This window comes from Mirounga angustirostris, unplaced genomic scaffold, assembly GCF_029215605.1.
Source record: "Mirounga angustirostris isolate CCGP_5_RB_7025 unplaced genomic scaffold, mMirAng1.0.hap1 SCAF_10, whole genome shotgun sequence".
Lineage (NCBI taxonomy): Eukaryota > Metazoa > Chordata > Mammalia > Carnivora > Phocidae > Mirounga > Mirounga angustirostris.
In genome coordinates, this window is record NW_026991718.1 from 90,613,665 (window position 1) to 90,636,272 (window position 22,608).

Genomic DNA, 22,608 nt, shown 5'->3' on the forward strand with positions numbered 1-22,608 from the left:
GGTGTTTCCCCATGGATTTCAGAACAAAACCCTAAATCTTTATTGTTTGGGCTCACAGAGCTCCTCTTTCCCTGGGTCTTCCCTCCCATTTTTCAGGCTCCAGTCTCATGGTCTGTCCTTCACACCCTTATAAAGGTCACAACCCTCACACCACAGGGCCTCTGTCTGTGCTGTTCCCTCATATGGAAATCATTCTCCTTCTTAACTATTCCTCCTTTAGATTCCAGCTTTGTTGGCATTCTCCATCAGAGGAGCCAGTCCTACTGCTCATGTCCCAACCAGGGCAGTACCTCTGCTGACACCCTCAACTTCTCCCTGTAGTATCTATCATAGCTACAACTGTCCAACATGTTCAAATCTGTCCACTCTAACAGACTTCAAGGGTCATGAAGGCAGGAGTTCCCTCCTTTAATCCCAGTGCCTAGCCCAGTGCATGGTAGAGACTTAAATAACATTGACTGGCTGGCTTGCTGGCTGATTGACTGGCTGGATGAATGGATAAATGCATGGATAGATAGGTGAGTGGGTGGATAGATGGATGGGTGAATGGACGGATGGATGGATGGATGGAGGGATGGATGGGTGGATGGATGGAGAGGTGAGTGGGTGGTTAGATGGATGAGTGGATAGATGAATAGATGGATGGATGGATGGGTGGATGGATGGATGGGTGGATGGATGGATGGATGGAGAGGTGAGTGGGTGGATAGATGGCACCAAAGAGCACAGGGGGATGCTAGGGGTTCTGAGAGAGGATTCCTGGACTATCTCAAATATCTTATTAAAATAAGAAGAACATAAAGGACACCTCTGAAGGGTCTCCAACTAGAGTCTGAGATGGGCACCTTATGCCTTGGGGAGGCTGAAAACTAGTGAGTTCATAACCCCCATGACACCCTAACTCAAATCTCTGTGGAGAGCCGATGTAGCAGACACGGGTGCCATGCCCATAGCCCCTTGGTAGCTGCCGGCCATTGTCCTCCTGCGTGTTCCTTCTGGTGAACTAGGTTCTCACTGTCAGCCCAGAGTATCAAGAATTTGCCGCTTCCAATAGGAGGGTAGCTGGAAGAGAGCTGCCACAGCCCTGTCTCCTTGGCTCAGAAAACTGAGAGTATTCCCTCGGGACCATGCTCCAGGAGCCTCAGTGTTACTGCGCACTCAGGTACCCTCTGTTGGTTTCCCCCATTCCTGTCTGACTTCTCCTCTCGAATAAATGACTTGTCTCAAATCTGTGTCTCAGGGTCTACTTCTGGGGGAAGACAGTTCCGATGACTAACACATCTGCGACTTCAGGAAAAGCACCCTTTGCTTCAAGGGCCTTTGATGAGCTGCTGGGAGGAAGGGGCCTGCTGTGGCCGGGATTCTCAGAACTCCGGCCCTTCCTGCTAACCCTGAGCCGGGGGAGTCGGGAATGCAAGTTCAGGGCCATGAGGCCAGAAACATTTTCCTCTTTTCTTTCTGATGCTTTTTGTGACACTGCCACCTCATAACACAGTATTTGCACTGTGAAACCCTGAAAACTGCCAAATTCCATCCCATTTGGTTTAATACTCTTTAGGAGCTTGGCATTGTGTTAGACAATCCGTCATTCCCACGGCCCAGTTCCTATTTAAAAATTGCCCATCTATTTAAAGTTCACGATGAGGGGATAAAAGAAAAAAGACTTCCAAAGCCAAAGGGAACATGAGATAGGCAGAAGAAAAATCCAGTTTGCTTCTAAAAAAGGCTGAAAATTATAACCATCCGTGGCCTCATGTCTCAAGTCTGAGAATTTTTTTTTTCCTTCTGATTGTTTGCAAACCAAAGTGGAATTTTATTATGGGTTACTAAGTGAGCTTTTTCAAGTTCCTAGTCCCCCAAAGTCTCCACTCACTCTGTAGCTTGCCATTTAAGTTCGTCCTGCAGATGGGAAAGACAAGGGAGCCCAAATAAAGCGGCGGGCGTCTCTGAGCTGGAACTGCCTGCCCCTCACGCTGCTACATTTCCCCAGAGATTAGCCAGAGACCCAGCGCAGCCGTCTGACCTCTTCTATGAACAACAAAACCGTGATGAAGGCGACAGGAGTCAGAACACTATTCACTGCAGGAAGCCCCAGTATCCGGTAAGAAGTAAGAAGTACAACAGTACAGGATGCGCCTTGGGTCAGGGGGATGTGAAAGCCCTCAGTCTTTGTGTTCCTCCCTGGGCCAGAGCGTCTGCGTCTGAGCCCTCGGTTCTCCTCGGAGCTCAGCTCGCCTGCGGCTGTCACCGCAGGGCCACCAGCCTCCCGCCGGGAGGGACGCGGCGCCATCATGGCCACCTGCGCTGGGCTGCCGCTGCTGCTGCTGCTGAGGCTGCTTCTGGGCCAGCCCCGGGCAGGGGCCGGCGCTCACAGGGAGGCCGCGGTGTGCGCGGGCAGGGCCTGCTACACTGCGCACTGGGGCAAGCTGAGTGCGGCCGAGGCCCAGCTTCACTGCAGCAGGAACGGCGGCAACCTGGCCACGGTGAGGACTGAGGAGGAGGCCCGGCACACCCAGCGAGCCCTCACCCAGCTCCTGGAGTCGGAGGCGCCCCTGGCAGCTCGGATGGGCAAGTTCTGGATCGGGCTCCAGCGCGAGAAGGCCAAGTGCTTGGACCCCAGCCTGCCGCTGAAAGGCTTCAGCTGGGTGGGCGGTGGGGAGGACACGCTTTACACCAACTGGAACAAGGAGGTCAGGAGCTCTTGCATCTCCAGGCGCTGTGTGTCCCTGCTGCTCTATCTGTCCCAGCCGTCCCATGCCAGCCACCTCCCCAAGTGGTCCGAGGGCCCCTGCGGGAGCCCGGGCTCTCCGGGAAGCAACATCGAGGGCTTTGTGTGCAAGTTCAGTTTCAAAGGCATGTGCCAGCCTCTGGCTCTGGGGGGCCCAGGCCGGGTGAACTACACGACCCCGTTCAATGCCACCAGCTCTTCCCTGGAGGCCGTGCCCTTCGGCTCTGCGGCTACTGTGGTCTGTGGGGCCGGGGAAGCTGGTCAGGAGGATTACTTCATGTGCAGGGAGAAGGCCCCCGATGTGTTCGACTGGGGCAGCTCGGGCCCCCTCTGCATCAGCCCCCAGTATGGGTGCAGCTTCAACAACGGGGGCTGCCAGCAGGACTGCTTCGAGGGGGGTGACGGCTCCTTCCGCTGCGGCTGCCGGCCGGGCTTCCGGCTGCTCGACGACCTGGTGACCTGTGCCTCCCGGGACCCTTGCAGCTCCAGCCCGTGCCGGGGGGCAGCCACCTGTGTCCCGGCACCCCACGGGAAGAATTACACATGCCGCTGCCCCCAGGGCTACCAGCTGGACTCAAGTCAGCGGGACTGCATGGACATGGACGAGTGCCAGGACTCCCCCTGCCCGCAGGCCTGTGTCAACGCCCCTGGGGGCTTCCGCTGTGAGTGCTGGGTGGGCTACGAGCCCGGCGGCCCCGGGGAGGGGACCTGTCGGGATGTGGACGAGTGTGTCCCGGGCCGCTCGCCCTGCGCCCAGGAGTGCACCAACACCGACGGCTCCTTCTACTGCTCCTGCGAGAAGGGCTATGTTCTGGCCGGGGCGGAAGGCACCGAGTGCCAGGACGTGGATGAGTGTGCGGACACGGAGAACAGCCTTTGTGATAGCTTGTGCCTCAACACGCAGGGCTCCTTCCGCTGCGGCTGCCTGCCGGGCTGGGAGCTGGGCCTGGACGGGGTCTCGTGCACCCCGGGCCCCACATCCCTGGCCCCACTGTCTGGGCCTCCCCAGGGGGAGGATGCAGGAGATAGAGAGGGGAAACTCGTGCATTCTGCCACAATGTCCAGGCCCACCAGGGACCCTGAGGGCACCTCCAAGGAGGCACCCACCGCAAAGGGACCCTCCCTCCCACACAACGCCCCCGTCACCCTGGCCGCACCCCACATGCCGGCTCCCAGTGGGCCCCCTGGTGTCTGGATGGAGCCCAGCACCCATCACCCCATGGTCACCCCTGGCCGTCGGGAGAATACAGAGGAGGATTTCACCGCCAAACAAAGCGATGAGGGCACCGACGGACAAAAGCTGCTGTTGTTCTACATCCTGGGCACCGTGGTGGCCATCTTACTCTTACTGGCTCTGGCTCTAGGGCTACTGGTCTACCGCAAGCGGAGAGCAAAGAGAGAGAAGGAGAAGGAGAAAAAGCCCCAGAACGCAGCTGACAGCTACTCCTGGGCTCCAGAGTGAGCTGAGAGCAGGGCTTTGGAGAATCAGTACAGGTAAAGGAGGCCTCAGGTCACCCAGAGGGGGTGGGAGGGTGGGCAGTTGCGGGGAGGTGGGAGGGCAAGGACCGGCACACAAAGCAGGCGGAGTACAAGGGGCAGGTGTTGTCCAGGCTGTCAGCCCAGGGGCACTCACTAAGGGCTGTCGCCCTGCCGGGGACATAGAGCACGTGGGCCTCTCCTGGGGTCTAGATGTGCTTGGCGGGTCACAGCAGCTTCCAATGCTGTCCTGGTTGTTTTCTGTAGTCCGACGCCGGGGACGGACTGCTGAAGGTGAAACGGCCCCAGAGACACTGACAATTGGCTACCACCATCCTCAGAGCTTTACACACCCCGTCGGAGGGCGGGGGGGCACATCCTTCCAAAAGACTGGACTGGAATCTTAGCAAACAGTTGTACACATTCTTAAAGGCCTGGCCACTTGGAATATACAGGTATTTTCTACGTGTGTGTGGTATTCTTGAAGTGGATGCAATGGGTTGGGATGTCATTTTGGGAATTTTGTGAATATTAACAATTCTCACTCACTTATCTTGTCAAATTCAAATGTGACTGATTTCATGTCTGCCGCTGGTTCTGGATCAAGGGCTTACAAGTCAGGTGCTAATGGAACTCCTTTTGAACTGCTTCTCTGCTCACTGGAATCATCTAAGAAGAAAGGGTGGTCTGCTAATGCTAATTAGGATTGGAATGTTTCGTTCCTCTTGGTAGAACAGAGACTAAATCAATTGTTAAATTACGTAAGAAGCTTTTTTTTTTTTTTTTTTTTTTGGTCAAAAGGAACATATTCAGGACTGGAAACATCTCTTTACATTTGCGTTCATGCATTTTCCCATCACAAGCCCTGCTGAGCTTTATAGTTGGAGTCCTGCAGAAAGACCAGAGTACACTGATCTGTTTAGGTAGCAAGGATGCTGGAAGTTTAGAAATTGCATTTCCTAGTTCTTAGTGTCTCTAATAGTCTTGGGTTTATTTGCAAGTGAAGTCTGGAAAGTGTGGGAGAAGTATAAAGTGAGTTGAAAGCTTTTTTGAAAGCACGTACTCCAAAGAGCTTGAGAGAGAAACCTGGGGTTTGTTCCACAAATACTTGAATCAATCCATCTAAATGCACTTGCATTAACACACACTGACTATTGATGAGGTGAACGCACACAAGGATAAAAGCTGGAGACATCTCGTCTCTGGGTGAGTGCAGCCCCGAGACACCTCCCATGCCACCTGCCTTCCCTGCGTGCTGTTCTGGATTTAAATGCTCTGATCCTAGATGGACGGAGCCCTGAGAAGTCTCTCATTCTGATTATTAAGGCTGTGTGAGGGGGATGAGCTGCTGAGTTTTGAAAGCCGGCATCGTAAGGCATCTTAACCTAGCTCACAGCTGGTATTGCTTCTTGAGAACACGATCCTGTCTTGTGGCTGTCGCTTGCAAGAAAGGGACCGGGCAGGCAGGACGCTGTCCCCTTTCTGCTTGAAGAACGTTTGTCACATTTTTCTCTATTTCTTAAAAAAAGTGGGGGAGATGGGAGGGAGAGAAAAAAAGAGAATAGCTCAAATCTTTTGCAACCACAAAAACCACTCAAAGCAATTTTAATTTATTTTTAAATGCTCACTTGCAAAGGTTTCCCTTCCCTATGTAGTGGTAGAGAGTACTCTCTCCCCACGCAGTTCTGCCTGGGTCACTGGAAAGCAGCTCAGGGATTCACCAACGGTCAGAGCTGTTAAAAACTGCCTGACTAGCACCGGGAGACCTCAGGTCATCTGCAGGCTTGTTGCTGTCACCTTGTAGAACAGAACGGGAGTGTGTTTTCTTCTAGGGATTCCAAAACCTGCCTGTCAGAACCAGGGTGCCCTACTGTTTCTGGTTTTGCCTTAGAAACACATCTGTCCCAGAGGCGGACACCTGGGGCACGAGGAGCTGCCAGGTGCACGGCCCTCAGAGTTAAATAAATACACTTTAGATATTTTTGAAATGTAGATGCTATATTTCAGGGGTTTTGTTTTGTTTTGTTTTGTTTTTAAGGAAATGGGTAACTGAAGGAGTGGGTGTAAGGAAAGATGAAGGTTTTGGAGGACTTAGCACAGTATTTGGAACTTCTGCTTTTTAAAGACCTCAGTTGAAATACTGGTGCTTAACACCCAAGGAGGCAAAGGTTGTATCCACTGGCCATAGGACCCTTGGCCATCTGTTGTGTGGGAACCAACCATGCCACTATTCAGATGATTTTAAAGAGTTGGCCAGATGCGTTGCTGACAATATCGGCACTTACATGAAATAAATGCAAATTCAACAGCTTTAGCTCCAGGCTTTTACGATTCTACCTTGTCACTAGAAGGAAGGAGACATTCCTGTTCTAGGCTTCCCCTAAGCCCCTCTGGGGACCTGTGGGACCTTGTACTGGCTGAGGTCCCCAAGTGTGCCCGCTCATTTTTAGAGTCGGATTCCTTCTTCGGTGCTTCTATGTTTGAATCCCTCCGTGGGTAAAACGCCCTATCCCGACAGCATGAAGACCACAGATTCCCACTGTGAAACATGCAAGGGGAGAAATGGGCTGATATACCTCTGTCATTTTGTCTGAGGGATGTGAATCCTTGTTTGGGGAGATGGGGGCCCACGGCAGTGGATACACAAATGCCCACTGGCTGTGTGGCCATTGGCCAACAATCCTTTTATCCAGAAGCTCCCCAGGTGCCTGGGCCATGACACAGACTGAGAAATGGAAGGGATGGAGCATGGGAGAGGTAGGCTCTGCCATGTACAGACTCCTCCAACAGTGTCCCTGGGCTGGGCAGGGGCATACCAGGCACCGTTCTGTCCCTGAGCTGCCGAGCAGCAGAATGGCCAGGGCGATAGGGAAAGCGAGACAGCTTCACTTGGCAGCGAGCTCTAAGACAATGGAGACTTTTGTCCAAATAGAATTTCCCATACTTCAATAATTCTAGGATGCACTTAGAAAAACTGTATTCAGAACAAACCCACTCCGTCCCGTCCCCTCCCTCCAAGGTGGATCATTGAAGGGGAGGATGCAGCCCACTATGCCCCTTCCTGAATTTCAGGGATGCTCCCTGCTCTTTGCTCTTGTTCATTTGCACAGTGATGCAGAGCAAGCCCCGCCCCAGAATCTGAGGAGTGTATAAAGCAAAGGTGGGGCAATTATCCGAAAATGCCTTGAGAGTGGCGGACCCGGTGGGGCTTTTTGTAGGGTGCACCCACCGCTGCTCAACACTGTGGCTGGTGTCCCTTTGGTTCACCCTCATGCCTGATTATCATAACCGTGATATCTGGTGCTACACAGCCGCATGGTGTTTTCTGGGCAGCATAAAGTGAGTGACTCAAGTGGGTTTCTTCTTAAGGACAGGAGAGATGCAGGCTAACACCCTCCCTGTGATTAGGCAAAAAGGTGGAATAAAAAGTTAAACACGTATGCGAACGTGTTTATGTACATAGTATAGGAAGAACTAAGTTGGAAATGAATCTCTCTCCCTGAAACACACACGTGCGTGTTGCTATTCTTACGTTCCATTCAGGAGCCCCTGTTTGAACACATCCTGATAGGACCTGGAGTTTTATCACCGAAAAACCTTTGGAGAATATGGACGTGATCACTAGCTAATTTTATTCCAGCCCTCTTTCCCACAAATATTCCTGTGAAAACTAAGAGAACAGAGGCAAGATTTGACCTAAAAAATGTACTACATTCAAAATAATGCAGTTTTTAAAAGCAAATATAGGACAGCCTTTTCCTATTATTTTTCTCCTTAGCTTCTCCATTGTCTGAATCAGGAAAACAGGAAAGCATGGCTTTCTAGCAGCTGCAAAATGGTGTAATGTCCTCTCCATATTTCCATCACCTTAAACAATAGATTTAGCATGGGAATCTGAGATATGATCCCTGAAAACATCTATCCCTATCTGCTGCAAAACCTACTGCTATGTCTGTGTGGTTTGTGGTGTTTGTCAACCAAAAAAAAAAAAAAAGCTGATAATCAAAATTCTCCATGTATTCTATAATCAAATACCATATTCTGTTCCAGATTCCTGAAACTAATGCTCACTGAAGTGCTGTAAAAAAAATGAATTGTGTTTTGACCTGTTCTCGGAGATCATGCCCATCTGTTTTAGGAAGAAACTCTGGAAATTCTGTCTTACATTGTTCCCCTTATCTGCAAGGGGGCAAGCATTTCCTTTCTGCACATTTTGCCCACCGTTCTTCCAGGCTGGGTACTTTACTCATATTTGGCTGAAGCTTGAATTAGGTCATTCACAAGGCCTTGTTTTGTGATACTTGATGTGACTGTAAATGTCAATCATCACTGCACGAGAGCTAGATGAGAATGTAAGTATTTTTAAATCTGTGGATTTGAAAGGTGGTCCACTAATTCTGCCATTGTGGGATTTCTCTGTAGGGCTTCTTTCTGTCCTGGGCACAACTGTTTCCCAGGGCGGGGAGGACAGGCTTGGCCGCTGCATCGGCCTTACGACTCTGAGAAACCAAGAGGCATCTCAGGTCCGCCTCAATGAGTAGCCTGCTTGTTGTCCTTTGTGTTTTATGTCACATGCCTAACCTAATAAACTCTGGAATGCATTTGTTGTCAATTTGTTTTAATACATTTCATAACAACTCTAAATACATGGCAGAACTTGAATTCATGGTCATTAAACATAACCGTTTCCCTCCTCAAAGAGTTGCTTAAAGAAGTACCTTGTCTGCCCCATTTCTGCATCTTTACCTACTGGTAGTGACACTAAGTCCAGGGCACCTAGGTTGGGACGAGGCCCTGTCCACGGGGCAAGGACATTCCGAGGGACTGGGCTGCACTATGTCCTGTGTCCCGGCTGCTGAACCCAGCCAGGCTGGACTCAATGCTTCCAGATTTGTCTTCTGGTCTGAGTCTACTCCCCCATGCCTCTCTGCCCGTTTAATTCCCTGCATTGTTTTAATTGCATGGGGGGCACCTGGTGCAGGATTAAACATGTCCAATTGGTGTGATGTGGAAACACCGTTCTGTAATTATCATAGGACCACTTGTCGCCACTTTGTCAGCAAAGCCTTTTCCGTTCGTTTAGCTAATTACACAGGCAGACCACATCCCTCATTGCTTGGCTGCGCGAATCTCACTGTGCCTGGAGGCCCGGGCAGCAGGTGGTCTGATTTGAGTCGGCCTGCCTCTCAGACTGCGTGCCTGGTGAGAACAGGGCCTGGGGAGGAGAAAGTGCCCTGCTGTCATGCTAAGGGACAAGACACTTCCGATAACCATTCATTGCTTACGGTTAAATAAAGCTGATCCTTTTAGCAGTCCAGTCACTAACGAAATACATTTGGAAATTCTATCTTAATATGAACAGCCATGGCTGCCTCCCAACACACACACACACACACACACACACACCACAATTTTAACAGGCTTCTCTTTCATATTGAAAAACCTGAGGCCAGTGTTTCCTAATTAAGGAAAAGCCCATGAACAAAATTGCCAAATTTAAACTCCTCTTGGTGACTTTTGCTACCTGCTAACTAAAATAACAAATATTAGATACATCTTTCAAATATGAATCATTTACAAAGAAATTCAATTCATAGAGTTATATTTACTGCTCAATAAAAAGTCCATTTATAGCAGACATGTAGATTAAAATACAAGACTCACCTGCCATGGAGTTTAACACAAATCAAACGAACATATCAAGTTCTCAGCTGACTTCTAAATATATTCAGTAAGCGGAGACAGGGCACAGATAATAAACCTGCAAACTCGAAGCCTCAATTAGCCCTTCACAGCTTCCCTAGGCCCCCCAGGTCATCTGTTGCAGAGGAAATGATGGACAGGTAAGTGGTGAAAAGGTGAGCAAAGTGCAGTGAAGAAATGAAAGAGCAGGATAACCCCTGAGGCTGGCAACCACCCCCGGGGAGCCTGACTTGACAGAATGCTCTTCACGGGGCTGCACATGCAGGTCCTCACCTGAGCCTCCTGGCACCCAAACCGCGGCACCATGAGCTGCTTCCCCACCCCGCCCCCGAAATCTTTTTGCTGGGGTTTTATGTGAAGTCTGTCATCATTGACTTGGATGTTGATCTTCTCCTGTGGTTGAAAACTGGTCCATAGAATTCAACTGTACAGTAGGAAGGAAGAAGGAAGGAAGGAAGGAAGGAAGGAAGGAAGGAAGGAAGGAAGGAAGAAAGGAAGGAAGGAAGGAAGGAAGGAAGGAAGGAAGGAAGGAAGGAAGGAAGGAAGGAAGGAAGGAAGGAAGAAGGAAGCAGGGAAGGAAAGCAGGAAGGGAGGAGGACAGAGAGAGAGAGGAAGGAATGGAAGAAAGGAAAGACGAAATGGAAGAAACACAGAGAGAAAAAGGAGGGGAAGGAGACAGAAGAAGGAAGAGAGAGAGAGAGAGAGAGAGAAGAGGGGGGTGGAGGATGACTCAGATGTGGCCAAGGTCATTGGGTCGCCATTCACGCATCTCAGCTTTAGTTTGAGATGCTCAGGGGCCATTTGTCCTCACTGCCATCTGTAACTTCCTGGACCTCGCTTACAGAAGACAGACCTCTATTTCTGCTGAGCTTGGCTGAGGACCAACACGCTCTGTATCATGCTCTTGCAACCTCTTCCTGCAAAGCACTGCTTATCTCTTCCACTTCATGTTTTATGCCTGTCCACATAATTCATAGCATAACGTCCTAAACTGGGTCAGTGCCTTCTGTGCTGTAGAGATCCTTCTACTTTCAAACATCACACGAAAATAATGAAATTTGTGAGGTAGAAGCAAATAATTGTGTCTTCCTTTCCCCAAAAGGTTATATTACAAATCAGGTGTTTCACTTCCTTGTCAAAACAATCATCTGCACCCCCAAGTAGCTGACCCCTGGGTATCTGAGCCCACCTTCTCTGGTCATGGCGAGTGTGTTGCATGCAGGCTCTGGCTCATCCATGGACTTTGTCCAAATTGTTGTCTCTCACGGTGATGAGGCTTTGCTGACCCCCTCGTATTTCTATCGCTTTTGCTTTCTACTTAAAACTGTATGGTTAAGGGATTGATGTGTATTTGGCAGATCCTTTACCAACATGAAATAGAACTTTCTGAACATGTTCATATCATATTTTGTCAAACTACTGTAACTGATATACCTGATTAATTGGTTGCATTTGATGAATGCTTTTTAATTTTTAAACACTTAAAATATTTTCAGCTTCCTCTTGTCTCCTTGTTTTTCTCTTGCAAAAAACAAAGCTGGATTTCACTATCTTTCCCCCCTCCCCTTTTATCCAATCAAAAGATTGTCTTTTATTTATTTTTTTGATTTTATTATGTTATGTTAGTCACCATACAATACATCATTGGTTTTTGATGTGGTGATCCACGATCCATTGTTTTCGTATAACCACCCAGTGCTCCATGCAGTACGTGCCCTCCTTAATACCCATCATTGGTCTTTTAATGGGAGATCTAACCTATTCACAGTTACTGAGATTACTAGTAAATTTGCAGTGGCTTATTTTGTATATTCTATTTATCATGTTTTCTTGGTGCTTCTATTCTCTCTTTCTCTGTCTCTCTTTCTCCCTCTTTATCAATTATTGGCTTGCTTGACATTTTTTTGTCTACTTTTCCCCTTAATAGTATGGAACTCTGTAAAAACTGCTTGTATTCTTTTTTTTAAAATTTTTTTATTGTTATGTTAAACACCATACATTACATCATTAGTTTTTGATGTAGTGAGTATTCCACAATTCATTGTTTGTATATAACACCCAGTGCTCCATGCAGAATGTGCCCTCTTTAATACCCATCACCAGGTTAACCCATCCTCCTACACCCCTCCCCTCTAGAACCCTCAGATTGTTTTTCAGAGTCCATCGTCTCTCATGGTTCATCTCCCCCTCCGATTCCCTGCCCACTTCATTCTTCCCCTCCTGCTATCTTCTTCTTCTTCTTTTTTTTTTTTTAACATATATTGTATTGTTTCAGAGGTACAGATCTGTGATTCAACAGTCTTGCACAAATCACAGCGCTCACCATAGCCCATACCCGCCCCAATGTCTATCACCCAGCCACCCCATCCCCCCCACCCACCACCACTCCAGGAACCCTCAGTTTGTTTCCTGTGATTAAGAATTCCTCATATCAGTGAGGTCATATGATACATGTCTTTCTCTGATTGACTTATTTCGCTCAGCATAACACCCTCTAGTTCCATCCAAGTCGTTGCAAATAGCAAGCTCTCATTCCTTTTGATGGCCGCATAATATTCCATTGTGTGTGTGTGTGTGTGTGTGTGTGTGTGTGTATATATATATATATATATATATATACCACATCTTCTTTAACCATTCATCTGTTGATGGACATCTTGGCTCTTTCCACAGTTTGGCTATTGTGGACATTGCTGCTATAAACATCAGGATGCACGTACCCCTTCGGATCCCTACATTTGTAACTTTGGGGTAAATACCCAGTAGTGTAATTGCTGGATCATTCCCACCAACAGTGTAGGAGGGTTCCCTTTTCTCCCCATCCCCGCCAAAATCTGTCGTTTCCTGACTGGTTAATTTTAGCCATTCTGACTGGTGTGAGGTGGTATCTCATTGAGGTTTTGATTTGGATTTCCCTGATGCCCAGCGATGTTGAGCACTTTTTCTTTTTTTTTTTTTTTAAGATTTTATTTATTTATTTGAGAGAGTGAGAATGAGAGAGAGAGAGAGCATATGAGAGGGAGGAGGGTCAGAGGGAGAAGCAGACTCCCTGCTGAGCAGGAAGCCCGATGCGGAACTCGATCCTGGGACTCCAGGATCATTACCTGAGCCAAAGGCAGTCGCTTAACCAACTGAGTCACCCAGGCACCCCTGTTGAGCACTTTTTCATGTGTCTGTGGCCATTTGGATGTCTTCTTTGGAAAAATGTCTGTTCATGTCTTCTGCCCATTTCTTGATTGGATCATTTGTTTGGATTGGATCATGAGTTTGATGAGTTCTTTATAGATTTTGGATACTAGCCCTTTATCTGATATGTCATTTGCAAATATCTTCTTCCATTCTGTCGGTTGTCTTTTGGTTTTGTTGACTGTTTCTTTTGCTGTTCAAAAGCTTTTTATCTTGATGAAGTCCCAATATTCATTTTTGCCCTTGCTTCCCTTGCCTTTGGTGATGTTCCAAGGAAGAAGTTGCTGCAGCTGAGGTCGAAGAGGTGGCTGCCTGTGTTCTCCTTTAGGATTTTGATGGACTCCTGTCTCACATTTAGGTCTTTCAACCATTTTGAGCCTATTTTTGTGTGTGTAAGGAAATGGTCTAGTTTCATTCTTCTGCATGTGGCTGTCCAATTTTCTCAAACCCATTTGTTGAAGAGACTGTCTTTTTTCCATTGGACATTCTTTCCTGCTTTGTCAAAGATGAGTTGACCATAGAGTTGAAGGTCTATTTCTGGGCTCTCTATTCTGTTCCATTGATCTATGTGTCTGTTTTTGTGCCAGTACCATACTGTCTTGATGATCACAGCTTTTTAATAGAGCTTGAAGTCCGGAATTGTGATGCCGTCAGCTTTGCTTTTCTTTTTCAACATTCCTCTGGCTATTAGGGGTCTTTTCTGATTCCGTACAAATTTTAGGATTATTTGTTCCATTTCTTTGAAAAAAGTGGATGGTATTTTGATGGGGATTGCATTGAATGTGTAGATTGCTCTAGGTAACATTGACATCTTCACAATATTTGTTCTTCCAATCCATGAGCATGGAATGTTTTTCCATTTCTTTGTGTCTTCCTCAATTTCTTTCATGAGTATTTTATAGTGTTCTGAGTACAGATCCTTTGCCTCTTTGGTTATATTTATTCCTAGGTATCTTGTGGTTTTGGGTGCAGTTGTAAATGGGATTGACTCCTTAATTTCTCTTTCTTCTGTCTTGTTGTTGGTGTATAGGAATGCCACTGATTTCTTCGCATTGATTTTACATCCTGCCACTTGACTGAATTCCTGTATGAGTTCTAGCAGTTTTGGGGTCGAGTCTTTTGGGTTTTCCACATAAAGTATCATATCATCTGCAAAGAGTGAGAGTTTGACTTCTTCTTTGCCAATTTGGATGCCTTTGATTTCTTTTTGTTGACTGATTGCTGTGGCTAGGACTTCTAATACTATGTTGAATAGCAGTGGTGATAGTGGACATCTCTGCCATGTTCCTGACCTTAGGGGGAAAGCTCTCAGTTTTTCCCCATTGAGAATGATATTTGCTGTGGGTTTTTCATAGATGGCTTTTAAGATATTGAGGTATGTACCTTCTATCCCTATACTCTGAAGGGTTTTGATCAAGAAAGGATACTGTACTTTGTCAAATGCTTTTTCTGCATCTATTGAGAGGATCATATGATTCTTGTTCTTTCTTTTGTTAATGTATTGTATCACGTTGGTTGATTTGCGGATGTTGAACCAACCTTGCAGCCCAAGGATAAATCCCACTTGGTATGGTGAATAATCCTTTTAATGTACTGTTGGATCCTATTGGCTAGTATTTTGGTGAGAATTTCCATCCATGTTCATTAAGGATATTGGTCTGTAATTCTCCTTTTTCATGGTGTCTTTGTCTGGTTTTGGGATCAAGGTAATGGTGGCCTCATAAAACGAGTTTGGAAGTTTTCCTTCCATTTCTATTTTTTGGAACAGTTTCAGAAGAATAGGTATTAATTCTTCTTGAAATGTTTGGTAGAATTCCCCTGGGAAGCCACCTGGCCCTGGGCTTTTGTTTGTTGGGAGATTTTTGATGACTGCTTCAATTTCCTTAGTGGTTATAGGTCTGTTCAGGTTTTCTATTTCTTCCTGGTTCAGTTTGGTAGTTGATACACCTCTAGGAATGCAGCCATTTCTTTCAGATTATCTAATTTGCTGGCACAGAGTTACTCATAATATGTTCTTATAATTGTTTGTATTTCTTCATTGTTGGTTGTGATCTCTCCTCTTTCATTTATGATTTTGTTGATTTGGGTCATTTCTCTTCTCTTTTTGGTAAGTCTGGCCAGGGGTTTATCAATCTTGTTCATTCTTTCAAAGAACCAGCTCCTAGTCTCGTTGATCTGTTCTACTGTTCTTTTGGTTTCTATTTCTTTGATTTCTGCTCTGATCTTTATTATTTCTCTTCTGCTGGGTTTAGGCTTTGTTTGCTGTTCTTTCTCCAGCTCCTTTAGGGGTAGGGTTAGGTTGTGTATTTGAGACCTTTCTTGTTTCTTGAGAAAGGCTTGGATTGCTATATACTTTCCTCTTAGACTGCCTTTGCTGCATCCCAAAGATTTTGAACAGTTGTGTTTTCATTTTCATTTGTTTCCATGATTTTTTTTAAGTCTTCTTTAATTTCCTGGTTGACCCATTCATTCTTTAGTAGGATGCTCTTTAGCCTCCATGTATTTGAGTTCTTTCCAACTTTCTTCTTGTGATTGAGTTCTAGTTTCAAAGCATTGTGGTCTGAAAATATGCAGGAAATGATCCCAATCTTTTGGTACCGGCTCAGACTGATTTGTGACCTAGGATGTGATCTATTCTGGAGAATGTTCCATGGGCACTAGAGAGGAATGTGTATTCTGTTGCTTTGGGATGGAATGTTCTGAATATATCTGTGAAGTCCATTTGGTCCAGTGTGTCATTTAAAGTCTTTATTTCCTTGTTGATCTTTTGCTTAGACGATCTGTCCATTTCAGTGAGAGGGGTGTTAAAGTCCCCCACTATTATTGTATTGTTGTCGATGTGTTTCTTTGCTTTTCTTATTAATTGCCTTATATATTTGGCTGCTCCCATGTTCGGGGCATAGTTATTTACAATTGTTAGATCTTCTTGTTGGATAGACACTTTAAGTAGGATATAGTGTCCTTCTTCATCTCTTATTACAGTCTTTGGTTTAAAATCCAATTTTTCTGATATAAGCATTGCCACCCCTGCTTTCTTTTGGTGTCCATTAGCATGCTAAATGGTTTTCCACCCCCTTTGAAAGACACCTTTCAATCTGGAGGTGTCTTTGGGTCTACAATGAGTCTCTTGCAGACAGCATATCGATGGGTCTTAGTTTTTAATCCAATCTGATAGCCTGTGTCTTTTGGTTGGGGGCATTTAGCCCATTTACATTCAGGGTAACTATTGAAAGATAGGAATTTAGTGCCATTGAATTGCCTGTAAGGTGACTGTTACTGTATATTGTCTGTGTTCCTTTCTGGTCTATGTTGCTTTTAGGCTCTCTCTTTCCTTATAGGACCCCTTTCAATATTTCTGTTAGGGCTGGTTTCGTGTTTGCAAATTCCCTCAGTTTTTGTTTGTCCTGGAAGATTTTTATCTCTCCTTCTATTTTCAATGACAGCCTAGCCGGATATAGTATTCTTGTCTTCATATTTTTCTCATTTAGTGCTCTGAATAGATCATGCCAGTCCTTTCTGGCCTGCCAGGTCTCTGTGGATAGGTCTGTTGCCAATCTAATGTTTCTAACATTGTAGGTTACAGATCTCTTCTCCCGAGCTGCTTTCAGGATTTTCTCTTTGTCTGTGAGACTCGTAAATTTTACTATTAGATGTCGGGGTGTTAACCTATTTTTATTGATTTTGAGAGGGGTTCTCTGTGCCTCCTGGTTTTTGATGCCTATTTCCTTCCCCAAATTAGGGAAGTTCTCTGCTATAATTTACTCCATTATACCTTCTGCACCTCTCTCTCTTTCTTCTTCTTCTGGGATCCCAAATATTCTAATGTTGTTTCGTCTTATGGTATTGCTTATCTCTTGAATTCTGCCCTCGTGATCCAGTAGTTGTTTATCTCTTTTTCTCAGTGTCTTTATTTTCCATCATTTGATCTTCTATATCACTAATTCTCTCTTCTGCCTCATTTATCCTAGCAATTAGTGCCCCCATTTTTGATTGCACCTCATTAATAGCCTTTTTGATTTTGACTTGGTTAGATTTTAGTTCTTTTATTTCTCGAGAGAGGGTTTCTCTAATATCTTCCATGCTTTTTTCAAGCCCAGCTAGTATTTCTAAACTCTAGTTCCGACATTGTACTAATGTCTGTATTAGGTAGGTCCCTGGCAGTCGGTACTGCCTCTTGTTCTTTTAGTTGAGGTGATTTTTTCCATCTTGTCATTTTGTCCAGAAGAGAATAGATGAATGAGAGAAAAAAATGCTAACGGGGTAACAACGTCCCCAGAAAATATACTCTAAATAAATCAGAAAAGACCTGAAACTGGGGGAAAAGAAAGGGAAAGAAAGAAAAAAGAAAAAGAAAAAGATAAAAACAAACAAAAACAGAACAAAACAAAAAAAACAGAATATGATCAAATATGATCAGGTTGGTGAATAGATCATTGCCACACACTAGATTTTGGGTGTATTTTGGTCTGTTAGAAGAAAGGGCCTCCTAAATTTTTAAAGAAAGAAAAACATATATGTACAAAAATAAGGGTTAATATGATGAAGGGATGGAATATTACTGTAAAAATAAAAATTGTAAAAAAAATTATAAAAGGAATTGGTAAGAAGTTGTTTGAAAAAAGAAAGAAGAGGATTTTTAAGAAAAAGAAAAAAAGGGAGAGAATGTGATCAGGCAGGAGACTAGAACAAAGACATACACTAGAAATTTAGGGTATATTTTGATCTGTTAGGAGAAACTATATCTCAAAATTTTAAAGAGAGAACAACTTATATATATATATATGCCAAAAATATGGGTAACTACTATGAAGGGATAGAATATGACTCTAAAAATGAAAAATAAAAATGTTTTTTAAAAGAGGGATTGATAAGATGTTGGCTGAAAAAGGGAAAAAGAAAAATTCAAAAAAAAAAAAAGGACAGTTAAAAAAAACATTAACTTTGAAAGACTAAAGAATCATGGTAAAAAAGCCATGCATTCTATGTGCAGTATTCCCCTAGTGCTGGAGTTCTGCCGTTCTCATTGATCGGTAAACTTGGTCTTGGCTGGCTGTTGTCGCTGATCTTCTGGGGGAGGCGCCTGTTGCCGTGGTTCCCAAATGTCTTTGCCGGAGGCGGAATTGCCCTGCCCTTGCCCGGTCCAGGCTAAGTAATCTGCTCGGGTTTGCTCCCGGAAGCTTCTGTTCCCTGCAAGCTTTCCCTACAGCTTTGGAGGCCGAGAGTGAAAATGGCGGCCTCCCAATCTCCTCCCCGGAGGAGCCGAGAACTCGGGACTCTGCTCCTCAGTGAGCCCCCAGAGAAAAGCAGTCAATCACTCCCGTCTCCCCCGTCTCCAGCCACACTCTGTGCTCACCCGGCCTGTGACGGAGCATTTCTATCTCTGGCTCCTGACCCCGTGTGGAGTCTCCAAACCGAGCAAATCCCTGCGGTGTGCTCCCGTGCCACTCCTCCTGGGGGAGGATGGGGAGTCTCCCCGGATCTGCCGCTTTTTGGGTCTCTGCTGGAGGAGCAGTGGCCCAGCTGTGCCCCAGATCATGGTTAATGGCAACCCCGAGCTGAGAGCCTGGTCCTCGGCTCCGTCTCTGCAGCCGGCTTCCCCACTCCCATACCTGGGAGCTCTGCTGCACTCAGGCACCCCCGGTCTTTCTGTGACCCTGAGGGTCCTGAGACCACACTGTCCTACGAGGGTTCCACACCCCGCTTAGCCACTGGAGCGATGACCCTCAGTGGAGCAAACTTTTAAAAGTTCCGATTTTGTGCTCCGCTGCTCTATCACTTGCCAGAAGCGGCCAACGGAGGCCCCCTCCCCCGCTGTCTATCCTCCCAAATATCGCCCTGGATTCACTTCTCTGCATGTCCTACCTTCCAGAAAGTGGTCGCTTTTCTGTTCAGAGTGTTGCTGCTATTCTTTTCTTTGATCTCCTGTTGAGTTCGTAGGTGTTCAGAATGGTTTGATCCCTATCCAGCCAAATTCCTGGGACCAGATGAAATCCGGGTATCCTACTCCTCCGCCATCTTACTCCGCCCCCCAGAACTGCTTGTATTCTTCAAACACTTCATCTTAATTTTTGCCTCACATACTTAAACCTGTACTTCCCCATCAATATCTATGTTAATTCATAACTATGTCCTTCTCCCTGAAAAAAAAATGACAAGAACGGTGATTTCTTCTCTCTTCTTCTCAAACAACACCAACCCCCAACACCGTCACTCACCTTGATAACATCTGAATTTTAGTGTTCGATTTCTATACATTTTTTTTTTATCAATGCCTATTTAGATACTATGAATTTTACATGATCCTCTTCTCCGTTCCCCCTCCCCTAATTCCCAGTGCTTTTGGATTTCAGGAGAGTGGAGCTAAATACCAAGTGTTTTTGTTGTTTGGTTTTTGTCTTTTTCTGAGGGGGTCATCATCAAAGCATAGATTTTTGCTGCATCCTTGCATGATTGGAAATACTTCTTTTCCCTATTGAAAGATGGCTTATGTGGGTAATGATTTTTGTAATATACAGATCTTCCTTGACTTATAGTAGGATTGTGTCCCACTAGAGCCATTGTAAGTTAAAAATATTGTAAGTTAAAAATGCATTTAACAGGCAAGGTAAGCCAACGCCACTCCCGGGTGGTCCTGTTTGCACTTTTAATGTCTGTAACCTCTCTCTCCCCCACCAGCAGCCTGAGACCATCAACTGCCCCTCCACACTCTGCTCTCTCCGACCCTGTCCAGCTCAGGGTGCTGTCCATACTCAGGCCTTCACTATGGCTCCCCTGGACTGTTGCCATCATGTCTGCCTGGCCTCCAAGCTCCTTCCAATCTAGATCCCAGAAGCAGAGCTGAAGACAAGTATTCCAAAGCAAGTACTTTATTGGGAAGTACGAGAAATGGTGATAGAGTCTTGTAACCTTGGAAATTCTAGGAAATGTTGCAAAACACAGCAGATCATTCCACCTGTGGGACAGGGGATCCAGGATGTTTATACAACAATTCCCATCTATAATTGATAAAGGGCTGCTCCCAAGGTTGGTGATGAGTAATTCCTCGCACTTCCAGACAGCCCAACATGTGGGCAGAGGGGCTAGGGAAGCCATCAGGTACAGGGACAGGGACACAGGCGGATAGGATTTGACCCCACTCATGGTGAAAAGCCTAAGGGCTGTGGGCTGAGCACAGATGGCATCCTCATCTGTCCTTACACCCAGATGAGGCACCCCTTCCTTCCTCCACAGCTCATGGCCCGATTTCCTCAGGAGGAAGCTGGGCTCCGAGGAAGGGGTTCTCTTTCTGGATTGCTATAATCCTAATCACTTAGTTTCTCAAGTGCTGGCTCAGAGGCTACATGCCTATGTATTCCTAAGAGAAGATAAGGTGCTAGAGGGCAGGGACTGCGTCTGTATCATGCTTCACACAGTGCTTTACACATAGTTGAATAGCAAATATTCAATATCTTTTTTAAAGATTTTATTTATTTTTAGAGAGAGAGTGCATGTGGGAGGAGGGGCAGAGGGAAAGAAAGAGAATCTCAAGCAGATTCCCCACTGAGCGAGGAGCCTGACAAGGGGCACAATCCCACGACCCTGAGATCATGTCCTGAGCTGAAATCAAAAGTCGGATGCTTAACCGACTGAGCCACCCAAGTCCCCCAAGTCGCAAATATTTTTTAAATTAAAGACCAACTGAATATGTTATTTCATATGTTATATTGTTAAAGTCATGTATGGGAAACCAATCATTTAACTTTTACTACTTACCAGATATGGAAGTAGTATTTATTGAGAAACAGGCACTATTACTATTCTCACTTTATAGATAAGGAAGTTGACAAACTTGCCCATGGTCACACAGCTGCCAGCTAATGAAGTAGGGGTGGAATCTTGCAGTGTCAGTCTTAATCACTGAGTTTCCCTGACCCCCATTAAAGTGGAGGGGAGGTGCAATTCAAAGAGTGCCAACCAGCAACAAGTTAGACTGGTTGTCCTCTCAACCTGTTCAAGATAGGAAAGGTGAAGCATTAAACAATGGTGGGTAGTTTTAATAATATCTTATGTCCAAATGAACATACTAAAGCTTATGTACACCCCCAACACACACAAACACACACAGACATACACACACACATACATACATACACACACACACAGGTCCTGGGTCTGGAATTGCTCAAAAGCTGCCTGCCATCCCCAGAGAGATTGTGGCAGCTGCACCCCACCTGCAGATCCCACAACCACATCCTCATTGATCCCCAGAGGGTCATCCCTATTCTGTTTTGAACAAGCTGACATGTTTGTGTGTTGACCTGAAAACCATCCAGATATTCTTCAGCAGGTGAATGGGTAAAGATTGAGGTTTACCCTTACAGTGGGATATTCCTTATCAAGAAAAGAAGATATCTTTTGATACATGCAGTGACATGGGTGAATTTCAAAAGTATTATATTTTGCAAAGTAAACCAGACATAAGAGTACACACCTTGCATGATTCCATGTCTGTGAAATTCTAGACTGGGTAACACTATTCTATTGTCTGAGAAAGTAGATCAGTGGTTATATGAGAGTGGGGGTAAGGATTGACCACAAAGGACCTTGAGGGACCCTCATGGAGAAAAATATTTTGTCTTGATTGGGTGGTGGTTACATGAGTGTTGGTATTTGTCAAAACTCATTAAACCATACATGTAAAATGGGTACATTTTATTGTACGTAAATGATACCTCATTAAATTGATTGTATTTTGTATTTTATATTTATTTTTTATTTTAATTCCACTATACTTAACACACAGTGTTATATTCATTTCAGGTGTACAGTATAGTGATTCATCAATTCTAGACATTACTCAGTGCTCATCATGCTAAGTGTACTCTTAATCCCCTTCACCTATTTCCCCCATTCCCATCCCTCCCCTCTGGAAACCACCATTAACTTGATTTTAAACTCCTGCTTAGTGATGTTATAGATGAAATAAAGGTTTACACGTTGTGATCTGTATTTTTTATGGAACAGGGAGCCATGACTGAGTTGGATTTCGTTAGTTCAGAGGAAATAAAAAATGAATGACCCTAAAGTTAGCCTGGTAGTGTACAAATTTTCTCCATTGTCTGTATCTTCTTGCTTAGCTTGGGGAGGTACCCCTTGGGCAACCAATCCTCTCTCTACCTCCCTCCAGGGCAGCACAGGAATTACTAATCCCCTTCATTTTGCTGACCTCCATCAAAATATCCAATAACATCATGAAGAAAGGGGCTCCCTGTCTGTTCCCTGCCTCTCTCCCACACAGAGTATGGACTTTTAAAATTCACATTATTGGGTTATTTCTTTTACCACTCGCTGCCCTCCTGCAAATCATCTGACTATATTTCCTTCTTCAAGATGGTCAAGTCAAACCCTACCCTTTGGCTTTAAACCATGCACTTTTAGGGAAGCAGCTTTTTACTATGGAAACAACCTATTGTGTCATTAAAATTCATAAATAAAAACAACCTTTGAAAAACTCTTGGTTACTGCAGATGCCACAT

General features: G+C 45.5%; 1 protein-coding gene across 1 annotated transcript; it reads left to right on the forward strand.

Moving 5' to 3' along the window:
- Positions 1-2,017: 2,017 nt before the first annotated feature.
- CD93 (CD93 molecule) lies at positions 2,018-8,805 on the forward strand. Its single transcript, XM_045885352.3, has 2 exons — positions 2,018-4,222; positions 4,472-8,805. The coding sequence occupies exon 1, from the start codon at positions 2,292-2,294 to the stop codon at positions 4,188-4,190; it is 1,899 nt and encodes a 632-aa protein (XP_045741308.2). The 5' UTR covers positions 2,018-2,291; the 3' UTR covers positions 4,191-4,222; positions 4,472-8,805.
- Positions 8,806-22,608: the final 13,803 nt, after the last annotated feature.

What these genes read in the sequence shown, in the direction of transcription:
- CD93 (XM_045885352.3), top strand. Translation starts at nt 2,292, where the DNA reads ATGGCCACCTGCGCTGGGCTGCCGCTGCTGCTGCTGCTGAGGCTGCTT.